We start from the raw sequence: 22,375 nt of genomic DNA on the forward strand, positions 1-22,375 counted from the left end.
GGAAGTCTTCAAACAGGCACTTGTAGGTGTCTTTTCATTTTTTAAAAACTCTTATCTATAGTAAGGTACTGTACATAGGGCAGTGCAGAAAGACTTTATAAAAAGAGCAATTTATAATTACAGTGCATTAGCGGAACATTGTAGATTGAGCAACGCAGTGCAAACATTATTTTTCCAATATGATAATTAATTATATATACTGTATTCTCACCATGCCCGGATGAAGGCCGAAACATTGGTAAATAAATGATCAAGAAAGAGAAGTCGTTATTTCTATCTCTCTCTGTCTGCAGGTTGTCATCTACCCAGAACATTAACACTTCATTTTGTGTTGGCTCGCCTAAGCAGTACCAGCTCTGTCCTTACCAGGTATTATATTCAGACCCTATGCTAATAAGAAGCACTGTTGATGATGACAGACATTAATATGAACTAAGTACATCTGTTTAACCTAATCTTACTATTTTCTTATTTTCAAGTGTAAATTAAAGTTGTCACTCTAAGTCACATTGTGACAGCAAAAATATGTACTAAAGGTTGACATACAGTATAGTATATTTTTGGCGATGGACATATATTCTTAAACTGCAGTAATTTCGCAATGATTTAAACTGAAATAACCATGCTTTGCTTGTGTATGTGTGTTTGGCATATACTGTATATGCCATGCTTACGTGTGTGTTTTAGCCCTGTCCCAGCCCCAGCGTCAGCTTCAAACAGCACCAGTGTTCCCAGTTCAACTCTAAGGCCTTTGGAAGGAGACACTACCAATGGATTCCTCTATATCCTGGTAAAATACTGATGTATATCTATCTGGGTGATAGATCTGGGTTGATTTACAAAGGGATAATGAAATCAGCCTTCTCCCATAACCCTCAGAGACAAAGTTTACAAACAGCAATTAAATTAGTAGTTTAGTTTCATTCATTTATTTACTTCTTCTCCGTCTGACATCATATGTGAAGATGATTATATCAGCATCTCCAATAAGCCATGTGACCTGCAGTGCACAACTGTTAGCGGTGAGCGACAGCTGCTTGTACCAGCCCACGATGGTACCTTCTGTCACGATGCCAAGTACCAAGGAGTCTGCATAGAGGGGTTATGTGAGGTAAATGATTTATACTTTGTTGCATGCCTGTGTCTCTCACAACACGTTGTATCGTGATTATAGAGCATAACTGACTTACAAAATCTACTGTTAAATGACTACCTGCTTGACTGACTGACCAGAAAAGTAGATGCCAAGGGCCAGGGAGTCTATATTGAGGGAATAGGTTGTTTGTAAGTTTAATTGCTTTTTAAACTAACAACTAGCTGTGAAGTACCTAACTACAATTTAAGGCTGCACAATATACACTATATTGTGTTTTATCATAGATTGCAAAAATAGCTTCTACAACAAATTGTCATTTAATTTGGCAATTTCTGAAAGCTTAATTTCATTTATAACTAATTTGACCCCAGATATATCAAGCAAAGGTAGCGTTTGGACAGTTTACTAGTTTTGGCAATTTATTATGACAAATGCCAGGAAATATATTTCCCCCCCGGACGTCCTGGCCAGTAAAAAAAAAAGGACTCTCTCTCTCTCTCATTCTCTCTCTCACACACGCACACACACACATACACACACATCACAGACACACTTTAACCCAGGAGGGCGATACAGAGCATTACAAAGATGGAGAGATTGGCACGTATGAGAATGTCCGTGTAGTTATGAAAGCAAGGTCAAATGCAAGCTGTACAATACCAAGTTGTCCTACCTCAAATCAACTACAACAATACTGAAGACAAAGCATCCAGTAGATTCTTAAATGTACAAGCACTATACATTAACTAGCATCACTGTAGACTTGCGTCTTATGCAAGTGAAACCACGGCGCAAATAACAAAAATGGACGTGATTGAATACACTGTCCAAGACCTCCTCAAAAGCTTAATCAACTGTTCCAAAGCTGGCTCTAAAAGACACAGGATTGTCTCTTACCACTTAATACATATGATACAATCATGCATCATTACCGGACATCTGTTTTTTTATACCAGATTTCCGGTAAACTGTAATCATTCCGGACATTCTGGCCGGCAGTTTAAAATCCTTACGTGACCTCTGATGCAAAGTAGCCTGCATAGCAAAAATACAGTATGTCAAGTAAAATAACAAAATTATGAAATGACTGACTTGAATAATCAGCACGCTGATTACCTGACTATTTACAAGGTGACTTACTGATTGTAGGATAATCAACTGAATAGTTCAATGATTATTTGACCTTATTGACTCTCTTCTTCTCCACTCCTGTGTTCTCTCTGCTCTCCAACAGCCTGTAGGTTGTGATGGGCTGCTATATAGCAGTAAAACCCTCGACTTGTGCGGTGAATGTGGAGGGAATGGGACCTCCTGTCACCGGGTTTCTGGAACATACAGGAAAGGACTCGCACAGTTAGGTAACACACACACGTACATAGAGACACACACACACACACACACACACACACACACACACACACACACACACACACACACACACACACACACACACACACACACACACACACACACACACTCACTCACTCACTCACTCACTCACTCACTCACTCACTCACTCACTCACTCACTCACTCACTCACTCACTCACTCACTCACTCACTCACTCACTCACTCACTCACTCACTCACTCACTCACTCACTCACTCACTCACTCACTCACTCACTCACTCACTCACTCACTCACTCACTCACTCACTCACTCACTCTCACACTCACACACAATTGACATGAATTTAATGTTTGAATGTGGATTGAACAGTTTCTTACTTATTGAGCCCATGCACTTCTGAGTCTGCCACTTATGACTGCTCTATATTTTTTAAGATGTCTTCAGTAGCCTTCAGTATCCTTCCTCCTCTCAACCTTTCAACGGAATCTTTGTCACCTGGCAAAATGTCAAAGCCATCTCTTCTCACAATGCACCTTCAGTGCTGTGATCTCAGTTGCATCTCTCTCAGGAAGTTGGTTAACCAAAGACTTATCTCTTTTTGATACCACAGTGCGGTTCGTTATTAGCCTGATTATCAGCCTGACATTGGCTGCAGTGGTCCGCGATTACCAGGGGGAGGGGATTCAAATTTCCCTAAACCAATCACAAGAGATCCACGGATCCGCCTACATCTGACGTCATCGCACAGCTTGTTTTAGCAGATATTCGCTGATTGGCTTGTCGTTAGACCACCCCCACCTCCGACTCTGATTTGACAGGTTTTTCTTCGACCGTGAAAAGCCATAGGCTCACATTATGACACCAGACCAAGAGGAGCAGTCCACTCAGAGAGTGGGCGGGGTCTATGGTCTGGAACCAGGCTAGTTCTTATAGAAAGAAAAAAAGGCTTGTATTGGTAGTGGAGGGTCTTATTGTTTGTCAGTATAGAGGTGTAGATCCCTTTCTCTCAGGTCAGATTCTGTTCATGTTGATACAATCTTTTTTATATATTCTTTATTCTCACATTGGTGGGAAAAATTGGATCATTTTATTGTACTTGACACTTTTAATTACAGCCTTCACTGTATGTAACAGAGAGAGGTCCTCTGTTACGTATTCTTGATATAACCCTTATTTATTGAATGATATTTGCACGGTACATTTGTGCACTTTTTGTATTTTGCACAGTTCACCTTAGTGCAATATGGAGAGAGTGCAATATGCAATCCGTTGGAACAGATGGTTGGGTGGTCAGCCTCTGTTGGTTTTCTTCACATTGGTTCCATTCAACTCCTGGATGAAGGGCAGCAGGTGCATCCGCCTCCCCGTATTCACAGTGTATGCTCGTCTGTCACCTCTAGGCTATGTGCTCATCACCAACATCCCAACTGGAGCCACAGACATTCAGATCATAGAGAGACGCAAGACTGAGAACATCCTGGGTGAGAACCTACAACCTTCTGTAAGCCCATATTACAGAGTAAGAAACCAACAGATTGCACAATGGCTTTGAAACTGTACCCTTGTGTTAGAAGGAGAACGTTTTGGGTAAGCTAACCCAAGTGGGTTAGAATTTACCACCATCAATTAGAACCTATAATATTTAGTGCAATCCTATGTACGTTATCCATTTGTAAATCAGGAAACAATTTAATCGAAACAGATGTGATGTACATGAGTTTATTTTGACTTTCAATCAAACCCTTCAGTGGTTATCAAGGTGTTCAGTTTCAAATCTTAACCATAAGTCAATCAGAATTCTCACATTAGTGGGAAAATTGTGATCATTTGATTGTACTTGACACTTTTAATGACAGCCTTGCCTGTACTTTAGAGAACATTAACACAGAAAGTAAATTGTCCCTTTGTTTAGTACCTAAACTTTAGGGTGATTTTTTTATATAAACCTACCAAATAGCGATGAGCATGGAGTGTGGAGATGATTCCCGAAGTTAAATTAGCTGCTGTGTGTAAGGACTGAAGTCATTGTTATGAAGACATTGTTCAAGGTTCAAGGATTGGTTATTGTCGCATATACATACAATTAACTAATCAACAGGAAATAATAGTCAATAGTCACAATTTAATCAAAACAATGTAATCAGAATTATTTTCCCAGTTCTCAAACTTTCGCTGTCAAGAACCAGCTTTTCAAAATATCTTTAATCTTTCCTCACAATTCAAAATTAATTTTGTGTACTGCCCAAGCTCATTGGTATTCTGATTTATTCTCCTATCTAGGATGCTGCTCTTCTAGCATACAGTACATCATTTTAAGTAACTTGTTTACCTTACATTGACTACTAACCCATGATTCTTTTTTGGTTTCATTCAGCATGTATAAACTGTGAGCTACCTTTGGGTCCCAATCTGGTCTTTGAACACCAACTCTGTTCCCGCTGACTTGTCACTTCCTGTCTCTAGCCCTATCAGATGAAGCAGGCCATTTTTTTTTCAACGGCAATGCAGTGATCGACAACCCTCGCAACTTCCGTGTGGCGGGAACGGTGTTTAAATACCGTCGTCCCAGCAACGTGTTCTCAGAGGGGCTAGAGTACATCATTGCCCAGGGACCCACACTGCAGGGCCTGAATGTCATGGTACTGTAATGCGTTCATACACACACAACCATTTGTTACAGACACAGGGAGAGACAAAGAGAGAAGTCATAAATATGCACAGACTGTGCATATTTAAAGGTAGGGTAAGTGATATTTTTGGGTTAAAACAAAACGTTTTTAAAGCACTGTATTCTAATAGTAATCATTGCTATAGAGTGTTTGTACAGTAACAGGAGTCTCCCTGTCTCTCCAGCACTTTGATAAACAGAAAATACATTTTCAGGTAGGTGACAAAATGTCAGTCATTTATTTATCAGCAACATTTTTATGGCGTTCTAGTTCTCTTAAATTGTGTCTGCTAATTCTTTTGCGTCATCACTTTTAATTTCACTTGTTAAATCTGTATCCTGCCTGAATTCTCTATCCTGATTGGATCAAATTGGTATCCTGACCTGAAAATGCATTTTCTGTTAAAAAAGAGCTGAAGAGACATGGAGACTCCTGTTATTGAACAAACACTCTATAGCAGTGAGTACAATCAAAATATAGAGCTATTTAACACTCATTTTAACCAAAGAAAATCACTTACCCTACCTTTAAAGCTGTTTATTCGATTCCTGTTCCCGGTTTGATTTATATTTTCTGAAACGTCTATGGAATAAATGAATGGCAAATTCTCTTCTGGCACCAGCGCCGTTCAAAAAGTACCATACCATACCATACCATACCATACCATACCATACCATACCATACTGTATAATACAAATCATATCCACCCTTGGTCCAGCAGAACCAAACTATTGGAGACCTTGCATTCTTGTCTACCAATTAAAACCCTATATTGGTTGACCGGAGTCCCTCAGGGCTCTATACTAGTGACTTTTCTGTTTTCGCTCTACATTAAATATCATTGCTGAAAATAGCCAATCTACAAAACATCGCAATGCGACACATAGTGAGCTTGTAAATCTGCTATTTTCTGCAAAGGTTTTCCGCAGAATACGGATACCCTATGTTAACCGATCCTTTTTTGCACATCCACATTATTACACAGTATTACAACCTGAATGGAAAACTCCCCCATATCACCTACGAGTACACCGTCCCTCATAACCCTCATGACATCAGCACAGCCACAGATGACATCGCCTCAGGCCCCAACCACACCAACAACGAGGTGGATGCCAGGGAAGGTCATGGCAGGTCGGCCAACCACAGCAACACAAAAGGGGTTGTGGCATCATCTGTCCACCCATTAGATGTCCAGCTGGGAGCCATGGACCAATCTGAAGTTGACCAGGGTGCTGCTGTGGACCAATCCGATGTCAAGCTTCAGACACCCCACCCCCCACCACCGCCAGTGGCCATGTTGGTCTACAGGCCGGCTGCCGAGGATGGTAGCGATGTGTTCAGCCACAACGATGTGGAGGAACGAGGACCTCCAGCACCCGCCAGCTACCGTGAGTGATTTGATTGAGTTGATTGATTGATTGAATGATTGATTGATTGATTGATTGATTGATTGATTGATTGATTGATTGATTGATCTAATCCGTCTTCAACAAGGGAGCGCCTCCAACTCGATTGAGAGTCAACCGGCCAGTCCTAATAACACTCACCCTTCCAAGCCTCTCCTCTTCCGCCAACCAGACCACTTCCTGGACTTCCTCTTCTCACTTCCCGCTGGTTCACCAGGCCACGCCCCCTGTGTGTCTGGCTCCTCCTCATGCTCCGGTCCACAGCTCAACGAGTCCTCAGGTTTAGATAACACACTGCTGCTGAAAGAGTACCCAGGTAGGAAAGGCTTTAAGTTCAGATATTACATGATAACATTTTTGATGTCTGTTGAATTCTCTTTTCATTTTTATGACATGCAGGCCACACCTTCAGTCACTGTACATGAATATGATTTTTTTTTTTTAACTTTTTTTGTGATCCCATTGGTCAAACTGATACAAGAAATGTTCCCATCTCATATCCCACAATCACACGAAATAAAAGTTTTATTTCATATTTTTATTTTATTGGCTCAATATGAATTGTAAGCATTTTCTCTCTTCAGGCTTCTTCAAATGATATTATCCTACTACGATAATTGAAATGACCTCCAAAAGTATGTCCGGGGTTGCTCAACACACGATCACTCCACTTGCCCCGAAACTTGCCACAGACTGTTGATCAGTGCTCTGGCTAATACTTAGGCTTCTTTCCCCGCCTTCAATGTACTTACATATTGTACAATTAATATAAAACTACATTTTAACATTTTAGCCACTTTCCGTCTTCTTGGCCGCGGCATCTTTATCTTTGGCCGCAGCAACTTTTGTTTTTGATCGGGCCTAGATGTGAGGGGCGCGAAGCGGCCCAAACCTCTAGTTATTATAACTAGACCATACCCGGTCGACGCATCCGTGGGGGGATATGCGCACATGATCTGGCAACCCGGGAGGCGACATTGTTTGACACATAAACGCTAATAAGAAGCTGAGATTTGATGAAATCGAAAAACGGGCTTCACAGTTAAGTTCAGATGGTAATGGTCAATGGCTGTGTGCAAAATCAGAGCAATTGCTCCAGCCACTGAGGAGAACCGGGTAGTGACACCACTACAGACAAACAGACAGACAGACAGACAGACAGAGGTTACTAGAATTATAGTAGGATTTCCGTCAAAGATTTTCTTTTTCAGAGATAACTGAACACTGCCTTTTTTTTGCAAACTGAAATCACTATTACAGTATGAATTACACATATTCTCAAAATCATTTCAAATTATTCCAAATATATAACTGTGTAGCCTGAGCCTCTATCAATTATCAATTATGTTGTTAAGTTTTACTATTACATCTGTTTCTTCCCAGGTAGTGTGACTCTGCAGTCATCGGCCTTCCTAGAAGACAGCTCCCCCTATGGCCTACCAGAGGGACCACAACACAACCAGACCCACACAGACGCTGACACCGATTCTCTTACACACTCCTACACACACTCAGCTGCAGACACACAATCAGAAACACACAGAGATGCACACTCAGATCTACACCCTGATATGCCCACAGTCACTGACATACACTCAAACACAGGAACACACATTGACACAAACTCAGACACGCAAACTCTCACTTTGGTACGACTCCAGCAAGTCTCTGCAGTCCAAGCTGCCAGCACAGAGAGGTAGAGGAAAGAAAATGACTCCAGACTTTAAAAAACACACACATTTTGGTTCTTTCAATTCCATCTGCCACATTACTGTATAAATATTTAGTCGTTACTACATTGGAACCGGTTTAGGTGATGAAACTACTTGTATTCGGCGGTATTGAAAACAACTAAATATCAGTCACTTCTTTTATAACTAGCAGGCTTCGGATAGACAAAGGACATTGAAATTTATGAGTCCAACTTTTTTCTCCTTTCCTCAAGCAACGATTTCGATGTAGGTATGGACCCGGATATTAGTCTGGCAGACATGTATCGCTGGAAAGTCTCGGCTTATGCCCCATGTAGTTCAACATGTACCACAGGTATGTGCGCGCACACACGTGGAAAACAGTGGTACTGCATTATGAACATGTTATGCTTACCAATACACATTTCCACACATATAGGCACACACATACATTTTACTGTTTACATTCTATATTGGTGTTTTTCCCCAGACAAATGTGTTAAGGTATCTACTGCATGTATTAACTACTTAAACCCTATACACTTAATTGACCGGGGTCTCCCAAGTGTCTGTACTTGACCCCCAACTTTTTCCCTCTACAACCAAATCTCTTCAGTGAAAATGGCCATGTTGCGCCACGTTGTGACGCGTTGTTATGAGCTTGTAGATCTGTCGGTCCGGTTTGGTGAGGTTAAGGTTAGGGTACGGTTCTGTGGATGGTATTCAGAGTGTCTGGTGGCTTAATAGCATTCTCTTTACCAATGTCATCTGGCAGTTGAATATCCACTGCCTATTTTATTTGCTTCTGGAAGTAGAGTGTGCGATTCAGCACTTTTTTCCAAAACATAAATGTATTTCCAAACAGCCTTGCACTGTATGTAGTAGCAATTGTGACTTTCTGTCTGACCTGTGTGTGTGTGTGTGTGTGTGTGTGTGTGTGTGTGTGTGTGTGTGTGTGTGTGTGTGTGTGTGTGTGTGTGTGTGTGTATTACCAGGTATCAGTGCTAGCTATGCCCTGTGTGTGCGGTATGATGGCACTGAAGTAGATGATAGTTACTGTGATTCTGTGACCAGACCTGAACCTACCCATGAGTTCTGCACCGGAAAGGAATGTCCTCCTCGGTACTACAATCACTGACTTCACTAAACACAGTTAAATCCTCAATGTAACACTCAAAGTTAACTGAATGTACACTGTAGGAAACTAACAAACAAACAAACAAAGTATCCTCATAATGTACGTATTTGGATGCCAAGTGCCATTTGCACCTGGCAGGAAAGTGCTGGTTATTTTTTATGATGATTACTGGGGAAATAAACAATGTTGATAACTGGACTACTTTGAGATAAAATCATCATCTAAATATCCCATACATGCACTCTTATTTTATCTATTTACCCCTGAGAACACCCCCTACAGAGAGTGTATGCTTACTCTTGAGGCTGAGAACGCGGAGCCATCATTTGTAGCCTGATACTGGTGGTGGTGGGACAGTGAACTAGACATCACTGAAGCAGTAATACTCTAGAATGAAAATCACATGAATGAATGCATAAGAACAGTGTGATAGAATGTGTTACTTCTCAGACTGACGGACCAACTGGTTGGAGTCTCCATAATGCAAATTGATTAGTGAGATGTGATGTAAGGAAGTCACTTTGTGCTGACTCATCCTGGTACCTAGAACCTCTGCCAATTTAGTCTCAGAGGTGTTTATTTTTCACTAACCCTTAATAAAGGTTCACACTGTATTGCTTCAGGTGGGAGACCAGTGGTTGGAGTGAGTGCTCTCGAACCTGCGGCGAGGGTTTCCAGTATCGCACCGTACGCTGCTGGAAAATGCTGTCACCTGGTCTGGACTCCTCTGTCTATGATTTACTGTGTCTGTCACAGGACTTGCACAAGCCAGCCAATAGGAAGGCCTGCCTTGGACAGAGCTGTGGACCGCAGTGGGAGGTCTCTGATTGGTCAGAGGTACGGAAGGCTGGTACCCAAAAAAAAAATGTCATGTTAGAAAGAAATGTATGTCTCAGATCATATAGGGGGTTTCTGATAGGTTAGTGATCTGATAGGTTAGTGATAAAACAGTTGGGGTCTGTATCTGTATATTTTAGCACATGATGCTGATGACGATTTAAGTATTTGTCTGTGTGTACGTGTGTTTTAGTGTTCTGCTCGGTGTGGGTCTCGAGGCGTACGGACTCGCGAGGTTCGTTGCTCTATGGAAACCAGACTGTGTAACGAGTCCTCTCGACCAGTAGAAAGTCAGGAATGTGAAGGCCCACCCTGCGACAGACGATGGACAGTTTCTGATTGGGGACCTGTGAGTTTTACACACAATCACATAACACAGGTTACGTTTAGAATCAGAATCAAGTTATTGTCAAGTATGAGGGTTGTACAAGGAATTTACTTTGGAATGTGGTGCAGTGACAAGTCAACACAAACAACATTAACAACTAATTCAAGACTATCAACAAGGCATTGAACATATGTAACTCACATTCATGTAACACATTTTTATACCATGACTTTTTGCATTTTAGTGAATTTGATTACAATCCAAGACGCACGTTAATGCCTTGTGACAAGGTGGCATTTGAAATACACACGTGACAGACAATAGACAGTTTATTGTACAAATACAACATAGGCATACATATATATATATATACAATATACAAGCCAAACCACTGTGACTAAAATGAGGATGAACTGACAGTGGACTTAAATTTGACCCCAGGTCAGGTTGTCATATCAAATTCAATTTCAGTCCATATATCCAATCTATTGTCGTTTTCCACATTCTGTTGAAAACCCGGCCAGGACAGCATATGTGTCGATGAAATGAAATTTGTCCCTGAGCAAGACTCTTAACCCCTAATTGCTCACAGGTTCTCATTGGAAACAAGACCGCAAGGACTTTCATGAACGACCTGTTAAAAAGGAATTATCCTTACCCTTGTAAACTGTTTACACATCTAGCAAATTTAAAACAACAACAACAATAGTAATAATAATAAAAGGCTAGCTAGCTACTGTAGCTAACTAACAGCTGTTTCTCTCGTTGTTTATATTTTGTACGGTTACAAACAGAATGTTGACAAAGGATGGAATGTTCAGCACAGCATCGTTATTGCCTTGGTTACAAAATGAAATCATCTATAAAGAATGATGGATCTGTGATTATCAGAATGTGTGTAGTTTAACAATACAATCAGCCTTCTTACAATCTGTCTCTTTCGATATCTAAATTATACAAGTATAAGTAAAGGCCTTTGCAGACAGGGTGCGATTCTTCGGACAAAAAAAAACAAAAACGGACAACATAATTTTTTTAATTAACACATGGTTCTCTATGACCTCATGCACACCGGCTCCGAATTTGCCGTGCGGCAAGTGGCTGCGGCGAAGCGTTTTTTTTCCAAATGAACCCAGTTCGATTTGTGTGTCTTTTTGCATGCGGTAAAAACTGATTGACTAATCGCACCCTGTCTGCAAAGGCCTTTAAGTGTGTGCTGATTCTGCAGAATGATGACAAAACTAAATTGACATTTACTTCTATCTGAAAATGTCTTCTCTGGTGTGTGTGTGTGTGTGTGTGTGTGTGTGTGTGTGTGTGTGTGTGTGTGTGTGTGTGTGTGTGTCAGTGTTCAGGTGTGTGTGGGGAGGGCAGGATGGTCCGTACGGTGGCATGTCGGTCATCGGGTGGGGTGGTGATGTCAGAGGAGCAGTGTGACCAATCGCTGCGTCCACTGGCTGTGTATCCATGTGGTGACAGAGATTGCGCCCCCCACTGGGTGGAGCAGGAATGGCAACAGGTACACAGGACACACATACAGTAACAAAAACCTACACACTCACACTTATACTGTATATCATTTAACATTATATCATATAATCAATCTACAAGCTTGTATGTAAATAGGGATGTCAGGGTTCATGTGGTTAATCTGTTTTAAATTACCGTAGTAGTATAGTGTCTGAACGCTTCAAAACACATACCACAAAGTTAAGAGTGTGTGTGTGTGTGTGTGTGTGTGTGTGTGTGTGTGTGTGTGTGTGTGTGTGTGTGTGTGTGTGTGTGTGTGTGTGTGTGTGTGTGTGTGTCTCTCAGTGTAATGCTACATGTGGTCGAGGGACACGTCAGCGTCAGGTAGTGTGTGCTGGTTTGGAAGGAGGCGTGTTCAAAGAGTTCCCTGACAGTAGCTGTGACCCCGCCCACAAGCCTGAGACAAGCTCCGCCTGCTTCCAAAGACCTTGCTCCAAATGGTTTACTACGTCCTGGTCACAGGTATCTGTCAAGTTGTTCTTAATATCTTGAATGGATAAATAAAGGTTAAATAAAAAATACAATAGTCTGTCTCCTCTCCTCTCCTCTCCTTCAGTGCAGTAAGACGTGTGGCAGTGGCGTTCGTGTTCGAGAGGTGAAGTGTTACCAGGGAGAGGAGCTTATCACCAGGGGACACAGCTGTGACTCTGCCCTGAAACCAGAGGCCAGACAGAGCTGTGAAGTCCAGAGCTGCCCTACTGAACCACCAGGTAGTTAAGGCCCTGACACGCTGCAAGCATCAGATGCACACATTGTTTACAACAGCTGCAGTCACACTGGCAGCGTCAAGTAGGCACGTCAAAACCTGTTGAAGCGTCTTTAAGAGCTCTGTTCTATTTTAGAGTGTTGACTAGAGAGAGAGAAGGAAAACAGAGTGAATGAGTGCGTGGGTGCGTGCGTCTGTGTTTCGATCATTGATCAGCAGGTGAAATTGTCCTTGCTCTTGATGCGATTTTTAAGTGTAGTGTTATGTCTGATGTATGTACACTGCTCCACATCTGTGGTGATACGACACAATAGTGGCCCGCATACACGGGAGGTCTGCGTGCATGCCCATTGCCACAGTATAACTGACCGGAGGCTCACTCCACACTGCCTGACTGTAATACAACCAACACTACTGTGAAACAACCTGATGTTCACGGAGACCATGCATGCCCTCTGCACCATAAAAACGGCATGAACCAGGCTTAAAGATGTCTGTGTTGTATTCTCAATTACTCTTTGTGTGTGTGTGTGTGTGTGTGTGTGTGTGTGTGTGTGTGTGTGTGTGTGTGTGTGTGTGTGTGTGTGTGTGTGTGTGTGTGTGTGTGTGTGTGTGTGTGTGTGTGTGTGTGTGTGTGTGTGTGTGTGTCTCAGTGCCAGCCCCAGCCCCAGTGGCATCAGCAGCAGTAGAAGACTCCTGTCAAGACAAGCCGACAGCCAACTGTGCCTTAGTGCTGAAGGTCAAACTGTGTTCCCACTGGTACTACAGAAAGGCCTGTTGCCAGTCCTGTAAGGCCCCAAGACCATGAGCTGTCAACTACAACCTCTAACCCTAATCCCACCCCCCCCCCCCCACCACTGGTACAGAGGGTCAAATGCTTCCCATTTCTATCCTACTTATGAAGGAATCACTGAAGGTTTAAAATGCGATCAGACATCGCATTGTCATAGCTTTAAAAATGACCATACCTGTGGTATTGCATGTTCAGACCAATGACCATGAGTCATGGTATAATTCACATACCTTTACTGCTGACTTTTCCGAAGCATCCCAGTCGATTTTCATTTTTATTTTGAGTAAGCCATTGTATTCTATTGGTCCACCTATTCATTTCAGTACAGTAGGAACATGTACTTGCAGAGACATGAAACTTGCCAACACCATGAACTTGATGTATTTTTTTTGTTTTTATTAAAATTTTGTTTTATATAAAGTTGATTGAAGTTGACGTCATATTGATTAGGTCAGTCTTGCCCAAATATATGAAGGAAAAGGATGGTGGGGCAGTGGATCTGAGATTATGAAATCACAAAACCAATTATTTTTTCCCTTCACAATAAGTGAAAAGATATTCTGGGATTTACATTCTTGTCCTACTGGCAGTATGCTCAAGCAATGTACTGTAGTGCTGATCAGTACAGTGGTATGGCAGTTTAGACATGCAGACATACACAAAGGCAGACTCCTCTTCCAAACGCCCCGCCCCATAGGCCACCATAGAAACTGGTAAATCGGGTAATTATTCCACAATAATAGAAAATGGTCATCAATAATGTATAGTTATTGTGATTGTGATTCATTGTCAGTGGGCTAAACATGCAGTACCACCAGAATGGTCCTTTAATAGATAGAAGGCTTTAGTCAGGGAACGCCTGACCCTGACCTTCACCATAACCTTGGTCCCCAATCACCTCTTCCCCACACAATGTGAAGACAGTCCACGTATAGGACACACTTTGCCCTCCGTTTCCCTCTCTCACCTCTTCCCAATCCTTCCCTTTACCTCTGAAACAGAATGAGCCAATATAACTCCTGGGGCATCACTCTGGCCCTCCCCTCTTTCTGTGTCACTTCAGGACTTCAAGGTGCTAAAATTCCCCTTCTCTGCCCATTTAAGCTTCCCATCCCTCCCCGGCCTTTCTTCATCCCAAGGTGCTATAATACCACAATGAAGGGTGTGTCCTGTGTAGGTTGGCGCCCTTTGCCTGAACACAAAAGGCAGCTTCCATCGTTACTGTGGCAACAAGAACTAGAGAGACCAGACCAGAGACCAATCACTGTCGAGCCTCAGCTCGGTCCCACCCCGTTCCTCTGCTGTACACACAGAGTATGCAGAGTTTGGTCAGCAGTAGTCTCTCAAGCCAGACCATCACTTCCACAATCTTCCAATGCTACAGAGTCTGTCATCTTGCTCTAAAGACCGGAGGGGTATTCGACCAATTACGAAGCGGTGTTCATGTAAATGTATTTTTAAATATATTTAAAATATATTTTTGAATTTCCATTTCTGCCTAGAAGCTAGCTAGATAAGCTTGGACTAAATTGGTTTCTAGTAGAATTATTAACACGGAAGTGGGGGGAGGCAGGACATCTTTATTTTCTACTAATTTTCAGAGCTTCCAAAGTACATACTGTAAGGCAGAAGCATTGGAAAATTGTGGGAGCCAACCCATTTGTCTTGAGAGATAGGTCAGCTTGTACCATTGGCACCGTGTTAATCATCTTTCTGTTGAACTATGAGATGTTGGCTACCAATTTGTGCCAATACCATCAATAATGTCAACATGGGGGAAACCATAATTACTCAGCAAAGACCATAGAAAAGGATTAAGAGCTAATATGGCTGCCACGGAACTATCAAACTCTGTCTACACAGTAAAATCCTTAGTATTAATTTAAGTCTGAGAGTGCACAAATTGTGGGTCCTTTAGGGTCCATCTGTATACTCTCAAGAGTTTACAACTTTTGTTGTGTGTTTCCTGTCTCAGTAGACACTTGTGTCCTTTGGTTTTGTAGTACACTTAATTGTAGGACTACAACTCCATGAGTTTTGTCACTGACTTTGACACAGGTGTGACACATTCACCAATCAAGTGATGACATCCTGAAACTTTATATACTGTCATATTCACTGATTGGTTTATGCCTGAAGAAGGTCTATGACCAAAAGCTTGCTAAATATATATATTAAACAATATATTTTTGCACATCTGATTTTGCACAGTTTGTGCAGGGGCTCCCTTTAATTTATACTCTCATAGTTAAACGAATACTCAGGATTTTTACAGTGTATTGCTCTGTATCCATCTGTCCTGTGTCTGTCTCTCCTAGAAGTGTTGTTTACCTGTTGTTACATTGTTTACAGAGCTGTTGTTGTTATTGTTGTTGTTTACTTTGTCAGAGGTGAGGAATAAAGAAACCGTTTTTGGACAACCATCTGTCACCCACTTATGTCTTTTGTTCAGGTGAACACTGAAATGTTCTGATGGCATCCGGAACTATGGCAGTGACATTTCCAAAATTATGTGATTGTCTAATTCAAGTTCTCAAAGTGGAGTTCAGGGACCCTCCAGGGTTCCTCGAGTAGGTTCCAGAGGGTCCCCAGCTAAATGATTGATTGCTAGGAAATTAAATAGTGTGACCAGACGTCCCAGTTTGGCCAGGATTGTCCCGGTTTCAAGCTGGGTGTCCCGAGTTCCAACAAATATCTCTAAAACTCGAATATGTCCCGGTTTTCAACATGCACTACGAAACTGTCCCTAACCAATCAGAAAACATGAACAAATGCACTGCGTGTCTGAATTCAACTCTGAGGCTGATGTTTGTCAATCAGTCTTGCCTGTATGCAACACCTATGGTGCGTATACATGTGTGCGTGCATGAACGTGCATGAATGGCCGTGCGTGTGCATGACAAACGCGCACATTTAAGGATCCCGGTTTGAGGGGCTGAATATTTAGTCACCCTAGCTAGGAGTCAATTTAATCAAAGTTTGACACAGGCTGTCTTATAAACTAGGCTCCATCAATTGAAAGGAAGACACTGCCAGACTAAAGCCTAATTTATAATAAATCTAAATCTGTCATTTTCAGCAAGTGATGGTGTCTTAAGAAAATAGACTAAAGCCATACTTGATCTTTTTTGATGTTTCTCGATATCTTTCCTGAGACAGGCACTAAACAAAGAGAGAGGAATTGCCAGCACTCACAGAAATGTCCTTCGGGTAGTTGAAGAAGGCTTTGTGCCGAAAAGTAGTGATCTGAAAGACATTTTTGTGAATGCTGGCAATTCCTTTGACTGTAGAAGAACGTTTATAGAACATGTACCTCCATGAAAGAAACTACTAGAAAATGTTTGAGTTGTGCTCGCCCCCTCTTGAATTTACTAAACAAAATGAGTCAGCATTTACTGGACAAAAGACTCAATCATAGTAATTCAAATTGAACAGAAGCAGAAAGTAAATTGATAATTTGCAGGAAAAGCTGAGACCGCATTCACCAGAACAGAATGGAGGGTAGTCATTAAAAGATCACCAGAAATCTGATGCGTGTGTTGTTATTGTTGTATTGTTGAAACCTAATCACACACAAGCACCCAGACCACACAATAATCATCTGTAGTAGCACATCTTTGTTTAGTTCAGACCTGTCTTAGTTCTACACAGCATAGTCTTACTGTTAAGGGTGACATAACGGTTATGTGACCGTTACGTCATTAAAATCTATTCAGCTAACTATCTTATAACCCTTTAGTTGTTCTACCGAACAACTTTGATTATGCTTTCCAGCTCCTAACTCCAGGAGGCAACTCGCTTGCCTGGACTCCCCCCGTAGATCTTCATCAATCTACATATTTTGGTCTTTCCATCTTTCAACCTTAACAGTATTTATCAGACTAAGTTTGATATTAACGGACTCCGGCGCTATGAATTCTCCACCCCAACTGACTGTCCTCCCCAAATTGGAGGACGAACAGATTCCCATCATGGCGGCTTCTCCAGCCCAATCACTTACCCTCCCCAAGGTTGAGGCCGACCTGGTTTCCACCATTTTCAAACCTACTCACCTTACTACGGTCAAGGCTGACCCTGAACCTGAAGTCGAGTATACCGCCCCCTTCCCTACTGCTTCCACGGTCAAAGTAGAAGGAGCCAAACTTCAGCTGCAGGCCGCCCGCAAGGACCTCACCAGGGGTGCAATGCTCACTGGACGGCCTTGCACGCCGTGCCGGAACCTATTTGACCAGAAGCACACGCAGGCACGCATAGATTTAAAACTACTTTAATTTAAATTTGCACCTCAACAAAGTTTTCAAAGGCTCCCGACTCACACCTAGCGAATTAACATAGGAATAAGCCTAGATGCATATCAATTGTCCATTGTGTGACTTGCAGTGTAGGTGTTAAGCGACGTGCGCGTCACGTCATTGAAATAGAGTGCAAGAACATACCAAATGAGCATTGCATGCCTGGACCTCACCACTTCTCGGTCCGAGGCCTTGCTCTATCACAGTGTTTATCAACCCTGGCAAAGGGCCCAATTTTGGGCCGCGAGTACTGCTGAGGTGTGCCGCGACGTTTGAAGAAAGTGTGAACCCAGCCCCTTGAGAACAATAGCGGTGATTGTCCGTCAATCGATACGGCCATTCAGTGTAGCGACCATCACCCATAGGAATGCAAATATGTTGTCCCACCTGGTACTGTATAAAAGGGGCACAGGGTACATGCTTTGGCACTCAGTATTATTACTACAAGATGATGAGAGCTCCACCAGCAAAGAAGAGGTGCACCCAGGGCCAGCCGCTAAATTCTAGGTGTGCCCTGGGATATTTTGGCTATGCCAGGTGTGCATTGGCACCAAAAAGGTTGATAAACACTGCTCTATCAGAACCAGGTGCAGTCCCTCTCTGATTCCCTCGCCGCCACTCTGGCCAGAAACAAAGAACTGACCCTCCAATATGCCTCCCACGGACCTTCCTCTTCAGGACCTAACCCAGCCGTCGCCACCCATCCATCCCCTTATGCCCCCCATATCCCTTATGCCCCCAAACCCCCTCCTCCCATTCCTCCTCATGGAACCCAACCCCTTGACGGACACCCCCCTTCCTCTGGCTTCGACCCATAATTCCATCCCCAACCCCATCCCCAACCGGTCTTTCCGGCGGCCCAGCTCCCACCCCAGCCTACCCACCAATTCCACCTCCCTACCCCTCCCCCTTATGATGGTATATCTTCGGTGGTTGCCGTAATTTCTTGGCGGCTTGTGACCTTTATTTCCTCTCCCAGGATACATTCAGTCCAACTCCAGCCCAGAAGTACTTGAGGTGAGTGTGCCATAGTTATGTACAGTATTTAGTTATTAATTATAGACTACTACTCAAAAATGGATTTAGCAAAGCACTATATTTTCATTTCACTAATGGCTCTGGATATTTGTGTGTGAGGTGTCGGACAGCTTGTTGAAAAGGTGGTTGGATGGGCAAGGGTGTCATGCCTGGTTACCACAGTTGGAAGTTTTCCACATTTTGTTTGTCATTTGGTCCAATTGTTGTATCAGGTGAACCTTCACCTGAGTTCAATGTTTGGAAAATACAAATTTGACATTATTTCTAGACTGTAATAAGGGGTTGTATTATTTAAAAAATATGTTAAAAGAAAGAAATAAGACCTGCTATTAATTTACCGATTACTTGAAAGTAAGGTAAAGACATGCTGGTTATGTACTTATGGGGTATAGTCATTTTGCTAGACTTGAATGGCCTCTAAGTGCCGACATTGGAGCAGAGCTTTCTATAGAACTGCTGACCAGTAGGCTATGTGCACAGGCCAGCTATCCATGTGAAATCTTCTCTACTTTCTGAAACATGGCCACATTTTTGCCTTAAAAAACTAGAGCGTGTCAAAAAAGTGACCACTTTCGCCTTATTACAAAAATAGCAAAGAAAAAAAAAGTGATGCGTTAAGAGTTTGTAGATCTGATATTTTTCATATTTTCGAAAATATAATTTACATTTTTTGAAATGTTTGAAAATGTTTGCCTTATATGACAAAATAGGGAGGCTTCAGAAGCAGGCTACACCAGCAACACATTTAAAGGAACAAGGGAACCAGGAGACCGGTACTGCCAGACCCCTAGTGGTTGAAATCTGAATGGCCGGGCCTCGCATGACGTGTGTCCCTTCTATGTCCCTTCTATGACGAAAGCGGGACAGACTTTTTTGGCTGGGGCCGGGGGACAAAGTGACCATGCCCATGTATGGAGAAAACAGATACAAAGCCTCATGTAAGCCTGACCCCTTGGGTCTGGCAAAAAGCTGTTCCGCTGGGATCATTCTGTCCTGTAGCCTACCCATAGCAGACATCTTTACCAGGTGTGGTAACCGTGTGTCAGTTTGGAGGACTTATTCTGATTTATTGTATGTACATGTACCTAATAAAATAACATTTTCATTCCTGTCTTCCAGTTCCAGATGGACCTTAAAGCTGTGGTGTATGGTCTGTCAGTGTTGTGTGTGTGTTGCGTGGAGAAGTGTGTGTCATTCTCCAATGGCTCTGTGGCACACTCCTGTGCCAGCATGATGCCAGGACACAAACCCTACCTCCCCACCACTTCCCGCTCTCCATACAACGTTTATGCCTCTGCTGCCATCTATAGGCCTGGTGACATCATCACAGGTGAGAAACATCCTGTATTAAAATTGGCTAATGGGAGGGCGGACCTCGGCCACATCACAGACATAACCATAAACAAACCTGATACGTCCATATATAGGCAGGACCACAGCCACGTCCCTCTGACTCAGACATAACCATAAACAAACCCACTACGCCCATATATTAGCAAGACCACGGCCACGTCACTATGACTCAGACATAACCATAAACAAACCCGGTTGTCGAGAGCCACAGATTCGCCATTGAGTCGTTTGAATAAGTGGTTGTCCAGAACTGACATATATGGGCATATATGGATATCCAGTTGTCCAGAACTGCCGATCCAAGCAATATGCCCATATATGGGCAATATGCCCATATATGGGCATGCCAATATATGGGCATATAATGAGGACTCAGACATATCGCTCGGATCGGCGGTGCGACGTAGGCGTGAGGGCCGCTACTAGTACAGTAAATGGTCCTATCCTATATTAAAATTGGCTTAAGGGAGGACCGGCTGGTGGGCGGACCTCTGACATCACACTCATGTCAATATCAGTCAGCCATAACCATATAAGGAGTTTCCAATGCAGCTACGCCCAAATATGGAGTGTGTTGTCTAACCTCAATGTGTCGTCATGGCATCAGGCGCAAACAAATCAGTCAGCGCCATATACAGTATGGACATGCCCATATATGGGCATATATACTGGTGACATCAGCGATCTCCACATATGGGCATAAAAGGGACAAAGTCACACAAACTACACAGCTCGGCTTCAACAGGCTGCTCCCCCATAAAAGCATCTTCCTGTGCAGATAAACAAAAAGATATTAGAGAGATTCCAGTCACAACAGAATGTGCACCTCCAGTGGGACAGAGAATGTTCAAGTTACAACTGAACATAGAGAAACTGTGTCTGTAAGAGGCTCTGTGACAATGATGTTTAGAACAAAGAGTGTACAAATGTAACCAAATGGACCCTTACAGGTCTATTTCATTATATTTATTTTGTACACAATCAGAGCTAAATGAACGCTAAGGATTTTACAGAGATATACAACAAATGACTTTCCCTTGAGTCATTTGTTTTAATCTTTCCCACTGTTCCACCTCCACTTTCTGTAATCTCCCATTTATTTTCCTTCTTTCTCTCTCTGCTCCCCCATCTTCACCTTTGACCTCTCTAATTGCCTCTCATCTCCTCCCAGAGGTGGTGTTGTGTAACAGGGCAGAGTTCAGAGGTCACTCACTGTGACCTCCCTCTTCCCTTTGCTCCCTAAATCCTGATTTATTGTTAGTGGCACACCAGTGTCGCGCACCAACAATAGCCAATCTACAAGCTCAAAACCCATCACATCGTGAGGCCTTGTGAGCTTCTAGATCGGCTATTTTTGGTGTTCGACACCTGCCGGCAATGAACTATTAACTATACTACCATCAGCTCTCCTCTCACCAACTTTCACTTCTTTCCTCTTTCCTTCAACATCACTTCCTCCTCTCCTTCTTCCCTCTCACACATTCAACCCTCCCCCTGTTTGCACCACCCCTCCACTATCCCAGTGGTTCTCAAACATTTTCATGTCAAGGACCCCCCAAATATTTATTTGGCTGCCATCTGAAACCTTTTTGTGCCAGGGACCCCCATAAGAGAAGATTTGTGTTAAAACATTTCAGAATTATTCCAAAATGTTGACATTTATTTCAATATTTCTCAAAATCTTTCAAAAATAGCAGATCTACAAGCTCACAACACATTGCGAGCTTGTAGATCCTTTTTTTTAATAGCAAAAGTATAAAATGGTTAAACTGATTGTGATGCTATATTAACACATTTTGCTGGGGACACCCTGGAACCACTTCAAGGACCCCTGGGGGTCAACGGACTCCACTTTGAGAACCACTGCTCTATCCTGTCCGTTCCTCCAATATAAATGTTGAAAAAGTTATTTATCTGTGATTGACACCATTGCGCGATGAAGTATAAATTAACCCTCTCCTCTCCCCCTAATCCAGTCACCATGGAGACACTGGGGAACCATTCCAATGCATTCCAGGGTTTCTTGTTACAGGCCAGGAGCCGGGAGGGACAGGGTGAGATCATGGGAAAAACTTTGCCTGTTTTTAATACTATACATATTAAAATGTATTATTTTAACAACTACTACTGGTGTTATTGTTTAA

General features: G+C 42.6%; 1 protein-coding gene across 1 annotated transcript in view; it reads left to right on the plus strand.

The window, feature by feature from the left end:
• The window catches only part of LOC311044794 (ADAMTS-like protein 2), a 24,212-nt gene extending 8,485 nt beyond the window's left edge, over positions 1-15,727 (plus strand). Inside the window, exons 4-20 of the mRNA XM_084056600.1 lie at positions 294-369; positions 688-790; positions 966-1,111; positions 2,331-2,454; positions 3,848-3,928; positions 4,911-5,086; positions 6,102-6,507; positions 6,614-6,841; positions 7,909-8,221; positions 8,471-8,571; positions 9,212-9,338; positions 9,978-10,191; positions 10,385-10,540; positions 11,868-12,038; positions 12,335-12,511; positions 12,606-12,759; positions 13,409-15,727. Coding sequence (XP_083912726.1) covers positions 294-369; positions 688-790; positions 966-1,111; positions 2,331-2,454; positions 3,848-3,928; positions 4,911-5,086; positions 6,102-6,507; positions 6,614-6,841; positions 7,909-8,221; positions 8,471-8,571; positions 9,212-9,338; positions 9,978-10,191; positions 10,385-10,540; positions 11,868-12,038; positions 12,335-12,511; positions 12,606-12,759; positions 13,409-13,563 — 2,908 coding nt within the window. The 3' untranslated portion in view covers positions 13,564-15,727. The remainder of the gene's footprint in view (positions 1-293; positions 370-687; positions 791-965; positions 1,112-2,330; positions 2,455-3,847; positions 3,929-4,910; positions 5,087-6,101; positions 6,508-6,613; positions 6,842-7,908; positions 8,222-8,470; positions 8,572-9,211; positions 9,339-9,977; positions 10,192-10,384; positions 10,541-11,867; positions 12,039-12,334; positions 12,512-12,605; positions 12,760-13,408) is intronic.
• Positions 15,728-22,375: the final 6,648 nt, after the last annotated feature.

The sequence above is a fragment of the Gymnoscopelus microlampas genome, assembly GCF_963454915.1.
Source record: "Gymnoscopelus microlampas genome assembly, chromosome: 5".
Taxonomy (NCBI): domain Eukaryota; kingdom Metazoa; phylum Chordata; class Actinopteri; order Myctophiformes; family Myctophidae; genus Gymnoscopelus; species Gymnoscopelus microlampas.